Source organism: Bos indicus x Bos taurus, chromosome 4 (assembly GCF_003369695.1).
Source record: "Bos indicus x Bos taurus breed Angus x Brahman F1 hybrid chromosome 4, Bos_hybrid_MaternalHap_v2.0, whole genome shotgun sequence".
Lineage (NCBI taxonomy): Eukaryota > Metazoa > Chordata > Mammalia > Artiodactyla > Bovidae > Bos > Bos indicus x Bos taurus.
Genome location: NC_040079.1, coordinates 106,269,549 through 106,293,122, shown reverse-complemented (window position 1 = coordinate 106,293,122; position 23,574 = coordinate 106,269,549). Strand labels below are relative to the sequence as shown.

General features: G+C 42.4%; 1 protein-coding gene and 1 long non-coding RNA gene across 4 annotated transcripts in view; one reads left to right on the top strand and one right to left on the bottom strand.

Annotated features, from left to right (window-relative positions):
- SLC25A13 (solute carrier family 25 member 13) overlaps positions 1–23,574 on the bottom strand; it is a 231,183-nt gene that overhangs the window by 6,834 nt on the left and 200,775 nt on the right. For all 3 annotated transcript variants that reach the window (XM_027540106.1, XM_027540105.1, XM_027540108.1), the window contains exon 15: positions 8,401–8,539. In XM_027540106.1, the coding sequence (XP_027395907.1) occupies positions 8,401–8,539 (139 nt within the window). The remainder of the gene's footprint in view (positions 1–8,400; positions 8,540–23,574) is intronic.
- Positions 3,270–8,767, top strand: LOC113891711. Its single transcript, XR_003510864.1, has 2 exons — positions 3,270–4,692; positions 8,303–8,767. It is a non-coding gene; the product is annotated as an uncharacterized LOC113891711 (long non-coding RNA).

Below are 23,574 nucleotides of genomic sequence, written 5' to 3'. Positions count from 1 at the left end.
TTCAAACTACCGCACAATTGCACTCATCTCACACACTAGCAAAGTAATGCTCAAAATTCTCCAAGCTAGGCTTCAACAGTACATGAACCATGAACTTCCAGATGTTCAAGCCGGATTTAGAAAACGCAGACGAACCAGAGATCAATTGCCAACATCTGTTGGATCACTGAAAAAGTGAGAGAGTTCCAGAAAAACATCTATTTCTGCTTTATTGACTATGCCAAAGCCTTTGACTGTGTGGATCGCAACAAAGTGAGGAAAATTCTTAAAGAGATGGGAACACCAGACCACCTGACCTGCCTCCTGAGAATTCTGTATGCAGGTCAGAAAGCAACGGTTAGAACTGGACATGGAACAACAGACTGGTTCCAAATTGGGAAAGGAGTACGTCAAGGCTGTGTATTTTTACCTTGCTTATTTAATTTATATGCAGAGTACATCATGAGAAATCCTGGGCTGGATGAAGCACAAGCTGGAATCAAGACTGCCCAGAGAAATATCAATAACCTCAGTTATGCAGATGATACTTTGCTTTATGGCAGAAAGCGAAGAAGAACTAAAGAGCCTTTTGATGAAAGTGAAAGAGGAGAGTGAAAAAGTTGGCTTAAAACTCAACATTCAGAAAACTAACATCATGGCAACTGGTCCCATCACTTCATGTCAAATAGATGGGGAAACAGTTCAGGTCACTTGCTGTTTCTGACTCTTTGCGACCCCATGGACTGCAGCACACCAGACTTCCCTGTCCATTACCAACTCCTGGGCTTTACTCAGACTCACGTCTATTGAGCCAGTGATGACATCCAACCATCTCATCCTCTGTCATCCCTTTCTCCTCCTGCCTTCAATCTTTCCCAGCATCAGGGTCTTTTCAAATGAGTCAGTTCTTCACATCAGGTGGCCAAAGTATTGGAGTTTCAGCTTCAATATCAGTCCTTCCAATGAATATTCAGGACTGATCTCCTTTAGGATGGGCTGGTTGGATGTCCTTGCTCTCCAAGGGACTCTCAAGAGTCTTCTCCAACACCACAGTTCAAAAGCATCAGTTCTTCAGTGCTCAGCTTTCTTCACAGTCCAACTCTCACATCCATACATGACTGACTACTGGAAAAACCATAGCTTTGACTAGATGGACCTTTGTCAGCAAAGTAATGTCTCTGTTTTTTACTATGCTGTCTAGGTTGGTCATAACTTTTCTTCCAAGGAGCAAGTGTCTTTTAATTTCATGACTGCAGTCACCATCTGAAGTGATGTTGGAGCGCCCCAAAATAAAGTCTGTCACTGTTTCCAGTTTCCCCATCTATTTGCCATGAAGTGATGGGACCAGATGCCATGATCTTAGTTTTCTGAATGTTGAGTTTTAAGCCAACTTTTTCACTCTCCTCTTTCACTTTCATCAAGAGGCTCTTTACTTCTTTGCTTTCTGCCATAAGGGTGGTGTCATCTGCATATCTGAGGTTACTGATATTTCTCCGGGCAGTCTGGATTCCAGCTTGTGCTTCATCTAGCCCAGCATTTCTCATGATGTACTCCTCATATAAGTTAAATAAGCAGGGTGACAGTACACAGCCTTGATGTACTCCTTTCCTGATTGGAACCAGTCTGTTCCAAATCAGACTGGAAACAATTCAATGGAAACAGTGACAGACTTTATTTTCTGGGCTCCAAAATCACTGCAGATGGTGACTGAAGCCATGAAATTAAAAGACACTTGCTCCTTGGAAGAAAAGTTATAACCAACCTAGAAAGCATATTAAAAAGCAGAGACATTACTTTGCTGACAAAGTTCCATCTAGTCAAAGCTATGGTTTTTCCAGTTGTCATGTACAGATGTGAGAGGTGGACTATAAAGAAAGCTGAGCACTAAAAAATTGATGCTTTTGAACTGTGGTGTTGGAGAAGACTCTTGAGAGTCCCTTGGACAGCAAGGAGATCCACCCAGCCCATCCTAAAGGAGATCAGTCCTGAATATTTATTGGAAGGACTGATGTTAAAGCTGAAACTCCAATACTTTGGCTACTTGATGTGAAGAACTGACTCATTTGAAGAGACCCTGATGCTGGGAAAGATTGAAGGCGGAAGGAGAAAGGGACAACAGAGGATGAGATGGTTGGACGGCATCACCGACTCAATGGACATGAGTTTGTCAACTCCAGGAATTGGTGATGGACAGGGAAGCCTAGTGTGCTGCAGTCCATGGGGTCACAAAGAGTCGGACATGACTGAGTGACTGAACTGGACTGAGCGACTGAACTGAACTGATCTGACATTAATAAAAGCAGCTTCTCCTGCCTGTGTTTTGGGCTATGGCATTTTTTTGTCATTTCAAGTTTGGATTGGCTGTCTTCTGAAGGCTAGTACTAATAAGGATTTATGGAAACTATTTTCTAACATTTTAAGGTATCTGCGAGGCAAGATGGATGAACATGCTCAGTCCATTACCTTTATCCACCTTCTCTACTACTTGTTTTTTTTTTAAGGATCTAAGAATTGCCTTAAATTATCCTAAGCTCTATGTCTACATAATTTAAAAATTGCTATATTTTATATAATTATGTGCCAATGGTACTTTTCTCCTAACTCAATTCTTCTAATACATTTGTGAAAGCATCGTGATCAGTCACACTCATAACTCTCCCGTATCTGTACTTTCAACAGCTGTTAAAGATATTTCTGAATTGCTACTTAAACTAATTAATTCAACGATCACAGGACCATCACTGTAGTCTGACTTGTTCCTCTACCTCAGCACTCTGAAATTAAGACCCTCTGGGATGAGCTGCTCTGTAATATTTGATAAGTATTAGATATCCTTCATTTGATATTATCCATAAAGCACTTTGAAATGCCCTTCTTTAATCAAAAAAGCAACACTTAATTAGAGTGAATTAGACCTTGTTTCCTTAATTTCAGGTCCCTGGCATCAACCCTCACCTTCTGACACGTGAAGCACTTTGGCTAATGAACATAAATTCAAACAGCCGTTAGTCTTAACCCAATCCTGTGAATTAAGAGAGATGTTCCCAGTATTTAAAGATCTTCCAAGTTTATAACCAGATATGCTAAGTCGCTTCAGTCTTGTCTGACTCTGTGCGACCCCATAGACGGCAGCCCACCAGGCTCCGCCATCCTGGGATTCTCCAGGCAAGAACACTCGAGTGGATTGCCATTTCCTTCTCCAATGCATGAAAGAGAAAGTGAAAGTCAAGTCGCTCAGTCGTGTCCAACTCTTAGCAACCCCACGGACTGCAGCCTACCAGGCTCCTCTGTCCATGGATTTTCCAGGCAAGAGTACTGGAGTGGGGTGCCACTGCCTTCTCCAATAACCAGATATACACAGACCCAAAAAACTGTAATATTCTCTACATTTTAAGATACCGACAACCACCTGTTATGTTAAAAAGTTGCATATTACTAAAGCAACCTAACTTTAAATCAAAACAAATTTTTTGGAGAAAGGTAATACTTACTGAATAACTAAAATTCCTGTCAAAACATAAAAGGGGAAAATCATATTCACTGAACCCAGATGAATCTTATGTATAATAGCATTGTCCAACAAAAAATATATGTAGCCTGTATAAGAGATCAACTGAAGTATAAAATATAAAAATTATATTTTGTATAAAAATGTTTATTCTGTCACATAAAAGTAGTACTGAGACATTTCTCATAATAAATAAGTTAGTGGTCAATTACTATTCCTTACAGCTTATTTTGAGATCAGATTCCCTCCTTTCTCTTAATGATAACAAAGATCACTTTGGCCTTGGAACCTACCTACTCCCCAGGCTTTGTGACTATGCACCCCATCAACATGTCCTCTCCCGATTCATTTTTAGATATTTTAATTTGGATTTTCAGGTAAATAATCATTTTCAAATAATGACAGACTCATTTCTTCTAATACTTAGGACTGTTACTTCCCTTTCACGTTTACCATATTGACTGGCACCTCCAAAACAAGGCTCAAAAACAGGGTAACCAAAACCTTCTTAATTTTAATGAGACTGGAGGTCATGACATTTGCCATGGCTTCTGATATTTGTTATGAAATTAAGGAAGTAGCTCAGTTCTCCTTACACAGTTGATACAGACTTGTGGAATATTCAAGATCATCAAGCTTTGTGGCTGATCTGTCCTTTTGAGAAAAACACCAATGACAACCTCTGTCTTACATATCACCCTGCCTTACAGGGAAGGGGAGGTGGACAGTAAGATGGAAGGAGTCCTTCCATGGTCACAGTGCAGCTCGCTCCCAAATGGGCCTCAGTGGTCTTCCCCTCCTGATGTTCTGACCTCTGCCTCTCTGTCGTCTCCGTGACATTACAGAGGCTGATCAGAATGACCGATGGGACAGTGTGGAAATGAAGGGGTGTGACTGTTCATAAAGACACTGCAACTTCTGCTTTCTCTTCTTCTCTCCTACCCCTCCCTCATCTTGCTCTGGGGGAAGCCAGCGGCCGTGGCATGAGGACACCCAAGGAGCCACAGAGCAGCCACGTGGCAAGGAATCAATGGACCAGCCAAAGCCATGTGATCGAGCCATCCTGAAAATGCTTCCTCCACCCCGGCCAGGCCTTCCGGAGCCCTGGCTGACATCCCTACAACAGACTTGAGCTAGAGGGCACCCACAGAAGCTGCTCCTGACCCACAGATCCTGGCATAATAAACATATGTTGTTTTAAGCTGGTAAGTTTTGGCATAATGTGTTATGTGGTAACCAATAACTAATACAGATGGTATCTGGAGAACAACTCTGAAAGATGATAGGATGGTTACAGGGCTAAAATAATAGCAGCATGGGGATATAAACCAGTATGCCTTTAAATAATATATATATATATATTTTTTTTTTCACCAGCAAACTCATTTCAGAGAATTTATGTCTCCCAAAGAAATGATCTAAAACAGAGAAAAGTCTTATGCGCAAAGATGTTTAACAATATTATGTATTTACATTTTTTCTGAAAAAAAGTTTATCATCTAAGATTGACGATGATGTAAGCATGCGGCAATTAAAAATTTCGTTTACAAAGTTTTAAATTAAGAAAATTAATACTAGTACTGAACATTCAAAAATACTTAATAGAAAAAAATTAAAAAATAATAAAAATACTTATTATGTCCCAGGTTCTTTCCTGGATCTTTGTACCTATTAATTCACTTGATCTTCATAATAGTCTTATGAGACTAAGACTATTCATAGCTCCATCCATAGGTGGAGAAACAAACAGAGAGACATTAAGTAACTCATTTGGGTCACATAGCTTTCAGTGGGGAAACTGGAATTTGAACCTAGATAGCCTGAGCCCACAGCACCTGCCGTCTTTCATTTTGCCATGGTGGTGACCAATGCTTCAGAAATGACAGTGAGTGAATAACATACCCACAGTGTGATCACAGCCCTGTTAAAAACCACCCAAGGGGCAGAAATGAGCAAAAATGTTAAATGATGATTATCTTAGGTTCATAGAATAATGGAGTTGTTGTTGTTTAGTCTCTAAATCGTGTCCCACTCTTTGGCGACCCCATGGACTGTAGCCCTCCAGGCTCCTCTATCCATGGGATTTTCCAGGCAAGAATACTGGAGTGGGGTGCCACTTTCTGCTCCAGGGGATCTTCCCAATGCAGGGATTGAACCCATGGCTCCTACACTGGCAGGTGGATTCTAAGTGGTATGCTAGTTTTCCCCAGTAGGTCCTACTGGTAAGCTGGTAAGTTTCTCACTTATTTTGGGTAAGTGCTTTGAAATAAATGGTATTATAACCTTTGGGCTCAAAACATTATCATTTATACATCTGAATGACATATAAAGGAGACAGTGAGTCGATGTGGCCAAACAGGCATTAAAACTGGGAATTCTATGCTCTAGTTATAAAATCATGATTTTCTGATGTAGGTAGAGTAATCTCACTGTGGATTCATATAATAAGGCTTCCTGAACTGCCAGGTAAGGACAACCCTGCCTCATACAGTAATATCACCACCTTTGAAGAAAAACGATTAACCAAGAATTTAAGGCTTTGTCACCCTGCTTATTTAACATATATGCAGAGTACATCATGAGAAATGCTGGGCTGGAAGAAGCACAAGCTGGAATCAAGATTGCCGGGAGAAATATCAATAACCTCAGATATGCAGATGACACCACCCATATGGCAGAAAATGAAGAGGAACTAAAAATAAAAAGCTTCTTGATGAAGGTGAAAGAGGAGAGTGAAAAAGTTGGCTTAAAACTCAACATTCAGAAAACGAAGATCATGGCATCCGGTCCCATCACTTCATGGCAAATAGATGGGGAAACAGTGGAAACAGTGTCAGACTTTATTTTTGGGGGCTCCAAAATCACTGCAGATGGTGACTGCAGCCATGAAATTAAAAGACGCTTACTCCTTGGAAGGAAAGTCATGACCAACCTAGATAGCATATTGAAAAGCAGAGACATTACTTTGCCAACAAAGGTCCGTCTAGTCAAGGCTATGGTTTTTCCAGTGGTCATGTATGGATGTGAGAGTTGGACTGTGAAGAAAGCTGAGCGCCAAAGAATTGACTGCTTTGAACTGTGGTGCTGGAGAAGACTCTTGAGAGTCCCTTGGACTGCAAGAAGATCCAACCAGTCCATTCTGAAGGAGATCAGCCCTGGGATTTATCTGGAAGGAAGGATGCTAAAGCTGAAACTCCAGTACTTTGGCCATCTCATGTGAAGAGTTGACTCATTGGAAAAGACCCTGATGCTGGGAGGGATTGGGGGCAGGAGGAGAAGGGGACGACAGAGGATGAGATGCCTGGACGGCAGCACTGACTCGATGGACGTGAGTCTGAGTGAACTCTGGGAGTTGGTGATGGACAGGGAGGCCTGGCGTGCTGCGATTCATTGATTGCAAAGAGTCGGACATGACTGAGCGACTGAACTGAACTGAACTGGTGACTCGGATGGTAAAGAATCTGCCTGAAATGTAGGAGACCCGGGTTTGATCCCTGGGTCAGGAAGATCCCCTGGAGAAGGAAATGGCAACCCACTCCAGTATTCTTGCCTGGAGAATCCTATGGACAGAAGAGCCTAGTGGGCTATAGCCCAAGGGGTCGTGAAGAGTCAGACACAACTGAGCAACTAACGCCTTCACTTCGTGAGCTTGTGGCTCAGATGGTAAAGAATCTGCCTGCAATGCAGGAGACCTGGGTTCAAGATGGACATGACTGAGCACAGCACCCAACAGAATAGTAGGAATTTAAAGAGTAGTTCCAGGGGTTCCTGCCTCCAGGGCTCCTCAGGCTACAGGCAGGACACAGGGGGTCACAAGACTGGAGAAAGTTTCTCAAAGCAGGGGGTAGGTCTCCAGAGAGGCAAGCCACACGTCTGAGGAGAGCACCCCCTGTGTGGAAACTTTGAAGCCAGGCACCCCATGACTGCCTCAAGGTCTGTTAGCTCATTACATGTTTGTCACCGCCCGGGGAGATAATCCAGATTGTTCTACCCTTGGAGTCTCTAAACAAGGAGCCGCCTCAAAGAGCACAGTCATTCCTGTTGGGGCTATAACCAGATTTCCTCAAGGGATTTACATTGGGAATGGAAAAGCCAACTTCCGCATCTGTTTTCTTCCTTTCATACTTGCACAGTAGCACTAGAGAAGACAGTCACTTCTCGCTGAGATTCAGTACATGCACAAACTCCAATCTTATAACCTTACACAGCTAGCTGGAATCGGACCCAAGCAGCTTCCAGTTCCACTACATTTCTTTTCTCTCGATGAGGATAACTATTGCTTAAATTTCCTGGATGAGCTTTTATGTATTACTTCGGTTAGACACTTTTAGGGCTCAGGTATTGACATTTAAGGGATTCCCTAGTGGCTCAGACGGTAAAGTGTCTGCCCACAATGTGGGAGAGCCGGGTTCAACCCCTGGGTCGGGAAGATCCCCTGGAGAAGGAAACAGCACCCCACTCCAGTACTCTTGCCTGGAAAATTCCATGGATGGAGGAGCCTAGTGGGCTACAGTCCATGGGGTCACAAAGAGTTGGACACGACTGAGTGACTTCACTTTCTTTTTCTCACATTAACATTAAAAAAAAAAAAGTCTGACGGAATAGTTCTTGTTCTTACACTAGTAAATGAAACCCGCGAAAGGACATGAGCTTGAATTGGAATCTGACAATGTTACAAAATGCACCGATCTTTAAACGAGCCCCCCCCCCTTTTTTTTTTTGGTGGTGGTAGGCGGGGAGGTAGTTAACGAATGAAGCTTGTCTAACAGCCAGATCTGCCAGAAGTAAGATTCACTTCTTTCCCTTTCTTTTCAGGAGCTCTTCAAAGCAATCTCTGGCCATCTCACATCAGGAACTAAGCAAAGACCCCGGCGCAGGGGCATGGGTGGGAGCAGAGCTCCAAGGACACTCACCGGCTATGGCGCCAGCTAAGAGCAGGCTTCCAGGGCTGATCTGCCCATCTTCGTTTGCAAGGGCTGCCTTCACATGAGCGTAGCACGGGAAGTAGATGGCCGAGAAAGGAATGTCCCGCAGAAAGCAAGCTTTGGCACCCTGTGTGTTTGCAAAGGAAGAGAAACCACATGAAACACATATCCCATTGAGAAGATCAAGCTTCTTTGGAACTTCCCTCAGAACAAAATATTCCTGGAGAAGACCAAATGTGTACTTACAAGCTGAAAGGGGAATGGAAAAAAGTATACATAACCCGGATTCTGCAAGTAATAAGTCAGAATTTTGTAATTTAAAATAAAGCATTTTATTGCATGGTATGAGCAAGAAGGGAGAGTTCTTCCTTATTCTCAGGGTAAGATTTTGGTGAAAACGGTTTTGGAACTCTGCCTGCAACATCCTTTTAAATCTCTAACTGAGGGCAGGTCACTGGCATTTCAAGGAGGATTTGTTCTCAGAAGGTAGGCATCAACAATCAAGATGCCTCTTCGTTATACACCTGGAAATGGGCAAATTATAGAGGTGGCAGGGCAAGGGGGTTGTTTTTTGTATTGTTTTTGAGACTCTCATGAAAATGTTGGATTTTTTCCCAGAAAAAATTACACATATGTAAAAAATTATATACCTTTTCAAGGGGTTCATGGATCCCCCAATTTATTCATGTACTTACCCTACTCTCCAGGGTCTATGAAATGTTGATAAATGCCTGTACTAAAACCTTAAAATGTTTATAATAATTCCTGTACATTTAAGAGCTCTGTGTAGAACAATTAGCAGCTAAGGCAAGGTCTTCACCAAATCATTTCTGGTGCCAAAATAATGCTATGGGGAGGCCTTGAAAATTGATGCATGCCCAGAAATATGATATAAAATTCTACCAAAAACCACAAGACATATAATGTGTTTTAGGTAGGCTAAATGGGAAGGAAGCCCCCCTTTTCAACACCATTTCTTTCACAGATTTCTAATACCTAAAAATTTTCACCAAATTGAGAGATTCTTCAAAGACAGGAATGAATCCATTCGATTCCACAGATCTAGCCAAGCCCAGTGACATTTATTGAGGTCTCGTGATGTTGGATCTCGGCTATTAGCCTGATGCCAGGCTTCAGTCTGTCAAAGCTCCTTAACACTACACATCTGTTATCGTAGCCTTTCCTTCTCTAACATCCGAATTATGCTCCTGACTCACACTGAGCTTGTGGGTAATAAAACCCTTAGTCTTTTTCATAGGAACCGCTATTAACATAGGTCTACTGTAACTTAATTGATTGCCCTAAACAAGTAACATAAGCAGGGCTTTATGTTTAATCCTATTAAACTTCATCCTGGTTTGGCCCATCCTTCCAAGTGGAACAAATGCTTGGAATCTGGATTCTGTCATGTTGGCTGTTCTTCAACCAACTCACCCATGGATGTGTTAATAAGCTGCCTCTGCCCACTGTGAGTACAGATATTCTAAATAAATAAATAAAGGACATATCTCTATCACATGTGGCCAATCAGCCCACACTTCTGTTAACCCCAACCTGTTAAATGACTAACTGAAAAGAAGAACCACAGCATTCATCAGAGCCAAATTCCTCATTTTATACACGTGCAAAATGATGCCCAGGACAGTTAACCTATCAACTGCATATTTATTAAGGGCCTTGCTGTTGACTTGCTCAAGGGACTTCCTTGGAGGCAGTGCCAGAGACGGGTCCAAAATGCAGGATGCTCGAGTTTTTGCCATCTCGCCCAGTTTTTTCAAGAGGAAAAAGTACAGGGTAACACCAGTATCCATGCAGCATTCAATCCTTTCCTAACAATTTGTTTTTTTAAAGGTTATAATCTGGGGAGTTCCTGTGTAGGGGTAATATTGTTACTCATTTGTTTGTCTATTTTCACTTCCTCTTCCCTATTTTGCCTCCAAACCTGCCTGTAAGTTCTCTTCCCTATTTGCCCACAAGCAGAGTCTGTCCAGGAGACATTCAAATTAGATACCAAATGACCATCTCAAATTAAGATCAGTTAAAACTTCTTCATGTTTGACTCCCTCTGTATGGTTAAAAAAAGCAAAACGAAACAGTGCCATTTTACTGACTTCCTAAACAAGTCACTTTGGAGTAACTGTTTAGAGCGATGTCACTCCTCACACAAAGCTTGCTTTTTACTAACCTATTAGTTTTTAACTATTGACCTCATCTCCCGAATCTTTGCATCTATAGCACTCTAGTCTATATGCACTGGTAATACTACTGGTAATATTTTCCCTTTAACATATTTTCCTCTCTGATTATGAAGTATTAAGTGCTGATCTCAGACAATACAGGAGAATATTAACAATTGAAAAACAGTACAACTACCATATATGTTTCGGAGCGCCACCTTCAAAAGTAATAGTAACAACCATTCCACATCTGGGATCCTGTTTCTGTGGTTCATTTACACCTTTTCTTCTCCTTCGACTCATGCTATCTGGTTTTCTTTTCTGTGGGCAAGTGAGGGGTGATATGGTCTAACATAGCCTTAGCCAAAACGCCTACATTTCTTTTCTATATGCTGTTTCAAAAACTCCACCGTCACCATGGTTTTGGCTGTCCCGTGGATTAGACCCGGTATTCTCACCTTTGTCAAGGCTTTGCAAGGGCTTCCCTGTCCCATGTTCGTCTCCTGGGCAGCCTGATTCCTCTCAGTGAAAGCCTCATTCATCTGACCAGTCAAGGCACACCTATCACTCTGCATCTTCTTTGATGATGGTTAAGCTAGGCACAGCGAGCTCTTACGTACCTCCTCTTCATTCATTTAAACCCAAACACCACTCTTTCAAAGTAAGTAGAAAACAGACAAGGAGTGGATTCCACACGGCCCCACACTGTCTGGCCTTCCCAGGGGCAAGGTGGTAAAGAACCCATCTGCCAATGCAGGAGCCTCAAGGGATGCAGGTTCAATCCCTGGGTCAGGAAGATTCCCTGGAGGAAAAAATGGCAACCTACTCCAGTATTCTTGCCTGGAGAATCCCATGGACAGAGGGGCCTGTCCATGGGGTTGCGGAGTCAGACACGACTGAGCACACACACATCACACTGTCTACGCCTCCTCGACGCTATCCTGAGATCGCTGCATGCTCTTCTGTCTGCCTGGATCACTGTTGCCTACTTCAGAGTACAGCCAGAAACTACATCTGATTTAATTTAGAAAACAACAAATGCCTTGGCTGTTAGGGCCTAAGACACATTCCTGGTGACACGGATTTGGCTTTGCCAACTCCCATAGAAAACACCACAACTAAAAGGAGAAATGAGAGGCTTGGGATACACCAATATGTGATCTGAAATTAGAAACATCCCTTACTCTGACACAGAAGAGTAAGGCGAAGTGAAGAAGCAGCTGGGTTTTCCCGAGAAGGAACTCTGCCTTCCTGAAATCATGGCAGTAAGCCATGTATCACTGTGAGAACAAGAGACTAACAAGAGGTGTAGTATGCTTTAAGAGATGTTTGAAAACAGTTCCAGATGACTAAGAAGAAAAATGACTTGATCAAAACACAATGAACAAACAAAACCCATCGGAGGAAAAGGCGGAGCTATACTGTGAAACATGAAAGGAAAAAATGGTCGGGAATTTGTTATCTCTTTTTCTACCAGGGATCAACCATGTGGTCAGATAAGTTACACGTGCTGGAGCCAAGGTGAGACCCTGTAAGAGGTTTTACGTTTCTGATTATCTGAAAAAAAAAAAAGGAAGAGAAGAGAAGAATGGAAGAATAAAGATATTTTGTGGAACAGCCACCATCTCTGCTCCATAGAAGCAGGGATGTCTTGTCCACAAATGAAAACCTTTAAAAACTCTACTTTCCATTGAGTGAGTTATGAAGGGGCCCTGGGGCCTAACAGATGTACCATCTCCTGGGGCTATATGGCCGGGTGATAGAGGAGCACGGAGGAAAGTTAAAGGCGAAATATTCCACTTCTACCAAAAAGGGTGACCAAAGGTTGCCTGCTTTGGGGCCCGCAGGGAAACAGGGGTTTGGGAATCCACAAGGAAATAATTATTAAAGTCCCAGGTAAACTATCAAATCCAGTGCAAGTGTGAGGACTGGTGGGGACGAGGAGGTCTGTGGTCCCTGCCTTTCCTGGCACCTGCTCGGGCATCTCTTGGCAGCCCACGGCTTCTCCCTAGCCATGAGGTGCCCCTCGCCTCTCTCACATGCCAGGCGTTAAAGCCCAATTCCCAAGGAAAGCTAACTCTGAAAAGGGTTGAGGAAAAAGGCACAGACTTATTAAATTTCCCTGGTCTCCTTTCCCTACCACTTCCTTCAGGTCTAGGCACAAAGGCAGGTGCCGATTTGTAAGGCTGCCTCAGGCAACACCTGACCTGTTGCTCCCGCACCACGGAGAGAGGCCGGACGTGAGGGAGGCTTTTCAAGTTCCAGCACTGAGAACGTTTCCCAGATTCCTTGATAAATCCTTCACGTTGTGGTGAACACCCCTTCTCCTGTCCTACATCAAAACAGAAACCTGTTTGACTCAAACGCTACTTGCCCCACGTACAGTTTTTACTAAGTCGTTACCCATTCTGAACAGGCAACCTTATATTTAATAATAAAGGGAAACATTCCATGCTGCCCAAAAACCTGCGTCAGCAACACAAAATTAAGTACTTTGGCCATTAAAAAATTAATAAATGACAAAGGGTGTACCACCCAAAATAAATCTTTAAATGTTCCTCCCCGTAAGAAAAATCCACAGATTTCCCTGCTCTAGACAGCTCTGCCCTCAGACATTCCCTGGCTGGCCCCGAATTTCCTTTGTACACACAGTAAAATCACTTGGGGGAAATTAATATATGAAAAATGCAATCATCGAATTTTCTTATTCTCCATTAAAGCACTCTTTCACCAAAAAGGGGAAATTATGTTTTTTTTTTTCTTCTTGTTAATAAAAGACCCACTAATAACACACAGGAACAGTAAAAGGCATCTTAGGGGAGACCTATATGTGAATGAAGTAGAATCAAAACTCAGATCTAGGTTAATTATCAACTCTGGCTCCATTCCAACCCCATATCCATCCAGAGTCTCTCGATCACCATTCTATTTGATAAGGTCTAGGAACTTCACTTATCCCCACGTTAATAGTCCATGATGGACAGGACAATTAGACAGTTTAGAGACGCTGGCCACAGCACAGCCAGGGTAAAGGAATTATTTATTTTGCGTCTCATTTTTTTTTTTTTTCTGATGTTAACACTATGGTGAAAGCCCAAGGGAACTTTAATCAGTTCTTAAGTTGCTGGAATCATCCACCCAAGTTTACTCTGCCAGCTCTGTCTGGCATGAAATTGTCTAAAGATGTAACACAACAGGATTTGTATTTTACACACACATACACGTTGCTATCTCCAGTGTCTTTCTCCTTTTTTGAAAGCTCTTCATCTTGGATGGTATCACACCTGCCCGATAATCCGAGGCAGGGGAAAAAATCCTGAAGGATGGTGGCTGATAAAGAAGTCAGGGCCAGGGCAGATCTTTTCACATGCTAATTCCCGCCTATTCTAGCTGCACCTACAAACAGAACTCCAAACAGACTCCTTCTAATACAGGGGAAGGTAATTACACTCACAAAGGCACCTCTGTGTCAGGGCCCGGCACCAGGAGCCAGCAGGTCTGGGAGACGGAGGCTTAACAGAGACTCCTGCAGTGAATTCACATTGTCTAACACGAGGGAAAATGCCAGACCGGGGGGACCCTGCAGCCTTCAGGCCAACAGTGGTGCACCTTGTCTGGGAAGGTTATTTAATGCTTCTGGCACCTGTAGGCAGAGCCACCCCTCTTTTCCTGCCTTCCAGGTTTAGAATTTATTTGGCATGTATAATTGTATATTTTGATCCTGGAGCTGCAAACAATGGGCGGCATGTCATGTCTTGATCCTTGAGCATTCCTCTTGGTTTCTCCCAAGCGAGTTAACCCTTGGATACTCAACCTGGCAGCACCTCTCCCACCCAGTCAAGGGACAGTTAAGGATTTGAAAAGGGTGCATTTCAGCATCTTACTGAGAAACACCACTGGCGCCTCGCCCGTTATGCTGTGTCACTGGTGTTAAAGCCGAATCAACCAGTCAACAACCGGAGACTCCATGTATGTGACGCTGAAATTAACGTCAACCTGTATATACAATCTCAATGTTTATTCTTTGCTTTCTTTAGTCCAGGGACTTTTAGGATATTGGTGTCTCTTTAATTTCATTGCAGTCCTAACAAAAGCACCTTGACAACTTGAGGGATTTGGGTAGGAAATGCCACACCGGTGCCAGGTGTAATTCTCTAGTCTTCTACCATTGCATGTTGCTTGGCCATCAGTGATGCTCATCATTCAGATGGGATGGAGAGCTTTACCACATGGGACTTTAGTCTCAAACACGTCTTGTCTTCTTCACAAAGCTAATCTGTAAACTATGTCCCATGTTTTCAATCTTTCTGCCCCATGTTTTCAATTTTTCTTTCCTTTCTTGCCTTCTTTCCCCCAGCTTCTCCATGCTACTCATTTACAAGTTGCACACTTTGTTTCTAGTCCCCAGGTTTAGATCCTGAAAATTTTAATACTCTGTAATCTTCACCTTCCTTTTACAGGATACTTACACATTAGACTATTTAAATTACAAGCAACTGCATCTTATGGTTATGTATTTAATTCTAGCTCAACTTACATTAAGCATTATAATTACCATTATATATAGATATTACATTTAAATTCAGACAAAGTCATTTAGAGTAAATATTTACCACTTTCTTTGCTCTTCATCCCTTGGTCCATCTCCAAACTATCAGCTGGAATCACTTTCGTCTTACCTGAAGTGCATTCTAGAATTTCCTTTGGGAAGATTCTACCAATGATATGTTTTCGGAGTTTTGCTAGTCTAAAAAAATATCTTTATTTTACCCTGTTCCTGGAAGACATTTTCATAGGCCACAGAATTCTAGGTTGAAAGGCTTTTTTTTTTTCTGTACACACTGACAATGTCATTCAAATGACTTCCAGCTTCCTCTGTTCCTGCTTCTAAGTTAGCCAACAGTTCAACTGTTCCCCTTTAAAGACAATCTGCTTTCCTCTCCAGCCACCCTTCAGCTTCTCTTCAGCTTCAGTGTTTAGCAGCTTCATTCCGATATGTCTAGTCTGGATTAATTTATCCAGATTGGGATTTGCTGTACTTCTTGAATCTCTAGATTGATAGCTTCCAATAGTTGCAGAGAATTTTCAGCCATCATTTCCTCCTGGTTTTTGTTTATACCCATATTAAACCAGCTCACAATTCCCTGTGTACCACTCTATGTCTCTATTCCAAGTAATTCTCTTATCTTCGCGTTCACTAATTCTCTCTTCAGCTGTGTTTAATTGGCTGTTAAAGGCAGAATTTTGAAATGTTGAATTTTAAATTTCAATCAACATAAATATTTTCACTTCTACATTAAAAAAATTCACATTATAGTTACAATAATTTTGAAATTTTGAATCTTTGAAGGTTTAAAATGCTGTCAGGTTGCGTCTGCCACCTCTTTTTAAAGTGCCTCGTTTCCTTGTGTGATTTGAGATGTTTAAGAGCTGCTCATTTTCCTTGGAACATTATCTATGAAAATTCTTTAACATCTGAGCTCAGGGTGGGTTCCTCTTGAGAAAACTTGTGTTCTTCTATCAGGTAGCTAGAGGCACTACCAATTCAAGGTTATTTAAAAATAAATTCCTATATCTTGAGAGCTTTCATATCACTCAAGAAACATAAATTCATGTAAACTCATGTGAGACAAGCTTGGCACTCCTGATGCTTAGGGGAAGGGTTCCCCCCTCCCCCTTCTCTCTCCCTCCACTGAGAAACAAAGCAATTTTCCATGCTGTCTAGATAGTATAAGAGAGCATTAAAAAAAAAAAAGCTTTTCTACTCAACTATATTTGATTTACAAGACTGCATTAATTTTAGGTGTACAGCAAAGTGATTCAGTTACACACACACACACACACACACACACATGCACATCTACATGCAAGTCCTCTCAAAGAGGATGAGAAGAGGTAGACTGCATTCAAAGAAATAGTCAAAATATATCATCTCAAATGTGGCTCTATATCTGAATTCTGCCAACTCCACATCAATGGCCAGGATACTGCAAGAGCAAGAATACAGGCTGCAGAGTCAGAAACCTGGGCTCAGATCATTATTCTGCCACTTAACTACCGTATGTTGGGCAAAGTTCTTAAAATCTCTGCACCTCAAGTTCCTCTCCAAAACCAGTGAGGAACATTTGTACTGACATAAGATTTAATTTAAATCCAATGATTAATATGAAGTGCCTAGTACAAGCATCTTCAATGAAAAAAGTGATGATATAAAGATAATTACTATTATCAATGAAAAGCACACTGTCCTGTCAAAGAGGAAAATACAAATAGTTGACATAGTCTTTAAAAAGCTGGCAGCTGGAGTATGACTCCTATATGGTTTCTACATGAATCACAGAGAGAGTTCTACATTTACCAGGCTAAGAGCAAATCTTCTATTTGGCAAAAGACCTAATTCTATTAAGTAAATTTAAAGTTGTTTGCTACACTGATCATACCCCACATAGGACTCTGGCTGTCACAAGACATATTTCCTTTATTTTATATTCAATGCATATCTCTCAAGTTAGCCATCTTTTAAATACAGACCATGGTCAAAATTTGAAACCAGAGAAATGAAAGAACAAATTATAAGAAATATACCTATCACTTTTGGAAAATATATTCAGAGCCCTCTATGAACAGTGGACTGATAGCATCGTTTCAGTACTTCTAAATATAAAGGACAGCAAATTATATTCCAAAAGTTAAGCTAAAATAAAAAAGTGTTTTGTTGAAACTAATCCTGCAGGTACTTAGCAAAAAACAAAAACAAAGAAACAACAACAAAATAAAAATACTAACTTGATAAAAATGTTTGCCTCTAGAAAGATAGGTTACCCATAGCATGAGGCTAGGAGATTCAGTTCAGTTCAGTTGCTCAGTCGTGTCCGACTCTTTGCGACCCCATGAATTGCAGCACGCCCGGCCTCCCTGTGTTCTGTTATTACATACCTTTTTATAGATGAGCTTTCTTCTTTTAAAAACTATACTACCTGTTAACATTAACTTTTGAAAGAACTTTACGGCACTAGAATTATTCTCTCACCTCCCTTAACACTCATCACTCTGAAGGCAATGAGGCTACACTCATCTACATAACTCAGCACACCTCATAGAAGGTCAGCCCTCAACAAATATTTGGTGAATGAATGGAAGAATGATGAAAAAAACCAACCATTTTGTAATATTTTAAAGGATCTTTTCTAGTCCTGTTCAGCACATTCAGTTCCTTTAGGCATCATTTAATAAAAAAATATTTTTTCACAGTGTCCCATTTTATTTGCTGTTACAAGTGTAGGTACTATTATTCTCTTTTTACAGATAATGCATCTGAAATGTAGGAACAGAGAGATTTTTAAAATATTTTCTTCCAGTTTATTTTCTTTTAATGCAAACTTCTAAGCACAATATGGACAATATTACATCATTTTGAATATTAGACACAAGCTCACACCACATTAGATACAAAACCTGGCTTCTTGATGTACTTGATACTCTTTAATTTCTAAAATTTTGCCTTTTAATAAGACAAAATGTCCTAAATGTTCATTTTATGGCAGATATTAGTGACAAAGTTATCAGGAAGGCACACAGTTATTTTTCAGTACTATCATTTGGAATGATAGCCACTTGGCTCACTGCCAGATTATGTGTCTCTCCGCAAGGCAGGCAGACTGTGAACTGCTACGTTGGTCAATGCAAGAGTTAAGGAAACAGAATTGCCTCACAATGGATAGTTTTAATTTCTATAATTTAAAGAGCTGATGTAAGATCAAAGATAACGTGCTTATTCTAAACAACAAAACAAAGCAAAATTGAGTCATTCTATCTAACGTTTTCGGAGAAGGCAATGGCACCCCACTCCAGTACTCTTGCCTGGAAAATCCCATGGACAGAGGAGCCTGGTAGGCTGCAGTCCATGGGGTCGCTAGGAGTAGGACACGACTGAGTGACTTCACTTTCACTTTCACATGAAAGTGAAAAACTTTCATGCACTGGAGAAGGAAATGGCAACCCACTCCAGTGTTCTTGCCTGGAGAATCCCAGGGATCGGGGAGCCTGGTGGGCTGCTGTCTATGGGGTCGCACAGAGTCAGACATGACTGAAGTGACTTAGCAGCATCTAACGTTTTAAAAAAGCATTTGGTATTAAAAGCAATTAGGAAAAAAATGATCCTTTAACTACCCTAGCCTAAACTATCACACAATCCATGGCATTTAGTGACCTCTCATCCCAGGGACGGGGGAGCCTGGTGGGCTGTCATCTCTGGGGTCGCACAGAGTCGGACACGACTGAAGCGACTTAGCAGTAGCAGCAGCAGCAGTTCTTTTTATTTCCATTTCTTTAGCAAGCGAGTGTCAACAGTGACACCAGACCTGTACACTGCTCCGTATCTGTGCATAGCACGGAACCTTGTCTTTGGACTTCCTTGCATTATCTATCAGGCACAGGCTCTCTCTTACCCGGCTTGATATCTCTTTGTGATACCTTGCCTTCCACAGAGAGATTGCACTGAGTTTGAAACCCAGCCTCCCACTTCCTTATAAGGTATACGACCTTAGAAAAATTACCTAAACCCATCATGTGTTCCTTTCCTCAACTGTAACTTGGAACTGCTTAAAAACAAAAAACTATCTGCATCATAGGCTGTAAGTAATTGTTAGTCGCTCAGTCATGTCCAACTCTATGCGACACGACTATAGTCTAGGCTATAGTCTAGACTATAGCCCGACGGGCTCCTCTGTCCATGGGATTTTCCAGGCAAGAATACTGGAGTGGGTTACCATTTCCTTGTCCAGAGGATGTTCCTGACCCAGGGATCAAGCCCAGGTCTCCTGCATTGTAGGTGGATTCTTTACTGTTTGAGCCATCAGGGGAGCCCAGAATAGGCTGTAATAGGGATTAAATGATGTAAACTGTATAAAGCGCTAAGCATGAGGCCTAGCTCAGAGTGAGCATTGGCCCTAAAGAGCTTGTGTTCACACATTAACACACTCACTCATACACATACACACCTAAGGCTGGACCCTGCCTCTGCCCCTCCTGAAAGCACCATATTTGACCCTGCTATATTTTCAGATTTTTCAAATCCTTCCATCGTCAGTGACTCTTCTGTCTACAGACAGGCATGGTTCTCCCAACCAAATTAAAAAAAAAAAACAATAAATCTCCCAACCTCTTCTCTCTGCTAACGTTGCTGCTCAGTTCCATTTTTTCTTCCAGTTGCTATATGCTTTCCCTTTTGTTTCTAAATCTTTAGGCTGAGTGGTTTGTATCTGTGAATTTTTTCTCCTCCAGGTTTCTACCTCTGCCATTCTCCTTAAATTGATTTCTGAAAGATAACTGGTGACTTCCATCTTTCAGTTCACGGGCCTTTTCTTGGATTTCAGTCCCCTGGTCTCTGCAGGACTTGAAAAGCACTCACCTCTTTCTCCTCCACTTCCAGCTTGTCACTCCTGGGGCTCCCACCTGTTCCTCCCAGTTCTTCACTGGACAGCTGTTTCTACTACCCTCTGCCCCACACTTACTTATTCCTGCACCCAAACGAGGGCCGTTGTCGAGTTCCATCATTGGTGTCCCATCGGTTTGGGGGTCATACCCACTCTCATAGCCTCATGCATGCACATGACCCCTAAAGAACATCTCAAGCCCCCGTCCTCTGACAAGGCTCGAGCCCTACATCCAGCAGGTAGAGTAAGAACACCACCAGACAGAGTCAGGAGAAGGCTCGGTCCAGCTGTACCTCCACCTGCCAATCACCGAGCTGATTCTCCTGAGATTTCTGTGCTTTGATTCCTCAGTTATAAAGGTAACACTAAACAGAAGGTTTTTTAAGGTCTCTTGCAGCTTGTCAAATATTATCAAATTACAAAATTTACAGTATCATCATCCACCCAGATGCTCAAGCCAGAAATCTGGCTTTTAATCTTCCTATACTTTTCTCGTTTCATTACTTTCCAAGACTTGGTAAGTGTAACTCTCACATACCCTTTAAATAGATCACCTCCCCCCCAAAACACAGCCCCCCCCCACACACACCATCGCTCCCTAGTTTAGGGCATGGTCAGCCCTCCTCCCCACCATCCCCAGCCTTCCTCTTGCTCTTGAACACAGCACTCTCCACACTGATGCTGAATGACCCCTCCTCAACACAAACCGGATCATGCCGTCTGTCTCTGCCTTCTCCCTGGCTAACTACACCTCATCTTTCAATGCCATCTCCCCTTTGGAAGCCTTCCTGGCTTTCTTACTATGTGTCAGCTCTATCTCTGTTGGAACGCTGCATGGCTGACCCTCTGACAGCCCTTCTCCACTGCACATGTAGTCCAGCGATCTCGTTACCTGTCTGCTGTTCCCACGAGATGGTAAACTACTTCCTAAACCATACATTAGGGATGCCCTGGTGGCTGAATGGTAAAGAATCCACCTGCCAATGCTGGAGCCTCGGGTTCAAGCCCTGGTCTGGGAAGATCCCACATGCAACTGAGCCCGTGCACCACAACCACTGAGCCTGTGGGCCGTTAACTACTGAGGCCTGCGTGCCTAGAGCCCACGCCCTGCAACAGGAGACGCCCACACACCGCAGCTAGAGAAAAGCCCACGCAGCCACGAAGACGCAAGCACAACCCAAATAAATAAATAGATAATTCAAAAAAAATATGCATTAGAATTCACTCACATATTTCTAGTGCCCAGGGCAAAGCTTGTGGATAAATAAATGGAGGCCTCAGAGCTCGGGAAAGCGATCTCTCACCTAATTAGCTATTTCCTTCACATTCAACTTCCCCAGTGTCCTAGTTTTCTTTGGTCCCTACTTGTCAACTTATCCTCTTTCTGTGCTTTCATATCCTTGCTATATAACTTGGCAACATCTGGCTTTTGCTTACCATTCATTTGCTCAAGGAATATCGATCAAATGTCTACTCGTGCACCAGAAGCTGTCACAAGGACGCAGCAGTGAGTAAGCGAGGTCTCTGCTATCACAGTCCACTTTGGAAGAGGAGAGACAAGAGGGGAGTGTCAGGGTGATGGGCTGCTTAGAGACCTGGATAAGGGGCTGTGACAGCCAGGGACATGGTGTCCTTCCAAGCAGGTATCTGCGGGGCTAAGATGTGAGGGGAAGAGCCTTCAGGCAACTGAAAACGAAGGGATGAGCTTGAAGGATCTGCAGAGGAAAGGCGGCCAGTGCAGTGAGCAGAGTAGGCGGGGAGGTAGAGGGCAGGGTCCAGGGCACAGACTGGAGAGGAAGGGCTGGCAGGGAAGGGGCCGGGGCTGGGATCTACATGCAGTAGCACAGAAGCTGCTAGACAAGTTTCCACTAGAGACATGGTTTCTGTTGGGCACACTAGCCTCCTCTTGACTCTGATTTCTTCTCAAATGTCATCATCTCAGAGATGCCTTTCTGACCACTCTATTATGTCCCAGTCAAGTATCAATGTGAGAGTTAGACCATAAGGAAAGCTGAGCACCGAAGAATTGATGCTTTTGAACTGTGGTGTTGGTGAAGACTCTGAGAGTCCCTTGGACTGCAAGGAGATCCAACCAGTTCATCCTAAAGGCGATCAGTGCTGGGTGTTCAATGGAAGGACTGATGCTGAAGCTAAAACTCCAATAGTTTGGCCACCTCATGCGAAGAGCTGACTCATTTGAAAAGACCCTGAAGCTGGGAAAGATTGAGGGCAGGAGGAGAAGGGGATGACAGAGGATGAGATGGTTGGATGGCATCACTGAGTCAACGGACACGAGTTCAGGTATACTCTGGGAGCTGGTGAGGGAAAGGGAGGCCTCTTGTGCTATGGTTCATGGGGTCACAAAGAGTCGGACATGACTGAGCGACTGAACTGAACTGATCCACTAGGCTCCTCTGTCCATGGAATTCTCCAGGCAAGAATACTGGAGTAGGTAGCCATGGGTCTCCTGCATTGCAGGCAGATTCTTTACCATCTGAACAACTAGGGAAGCGCTATTAAAAGCATGCCCACCCCCCACCCCCACTTTCATCTTTCATCTGGAGTTGGCCCTTCTCCATCCCTTCATCCTGCCTCCTTTTTCTTCAAGGTTCTCAGCCTCACTTGATGTCATAGAGTCTTCTGAATGGCTGACTTCTTTTACCCACATAAGTGTCAGCAGGGACTTGGCTTTTCATAGTGACATTCTAAACAACTAGACCAGTGCCAGGCAAACAGTCAGAATGAGTTAATCTGACTTATATTTTAAATTTAGATCACTCTGGCTGCTGTGGGGACTATGGACTTGAGGGAGTGAAGAGTCAAAACAGAGAAACCCACAAAGAAGCTTTCACAGAGCTTCAGGTGAAAGAGAAAGATGGATGAATTACTGCTTTGGCGGTTGTAAAGCCATATAAACATCCCCTGATATTAGAAAATTAGCATGGCACAATGTCCTCCAAGCCATGACTAAACACTTGTTTTCCTTATGTGGGGCTAAGAACTCACAAAAGCAGGTATTTTTATAAACTGCTATCTTCAGAAATTACTCTGACATATTTGTACATTGCTAAGATAAAAGTGACAAACTGATGGGATTTGACAAAATCTACTAATGCTAACAACTGCACATGCCCCTTAACCTAACGATTTAATTGCTGGGGATTCATTGTATTTATTCACAAAAGTATATCACAATATCTGCAAGGATGTTCACTCTGTCATTGCTTGTAATGTCCCCAAACTAGAAACAAGTACTCATCAGTAAGAAACTGCTTAAAAACAAAACAAAACAAAACACAACACTGTATACAGTTATTAAATGAGAAAAGAACATTAAGATACACTGTGCTCAAACGGATTTTGTTTTTGTTAAAAAAACACAGATATAATATTGATGTGTGTGTGTGTACAAATTGTGATAGGACAGAGAGAGGGAGGAGAGAAATAAATAAAAATTTAAATTACTTATAAAAAATATATGCAGTGGTAATCTTTTAAAGGGAAAATAGAATGGTAAGGAGTAAAGAGAAAATTTTACATTCTCACAGACA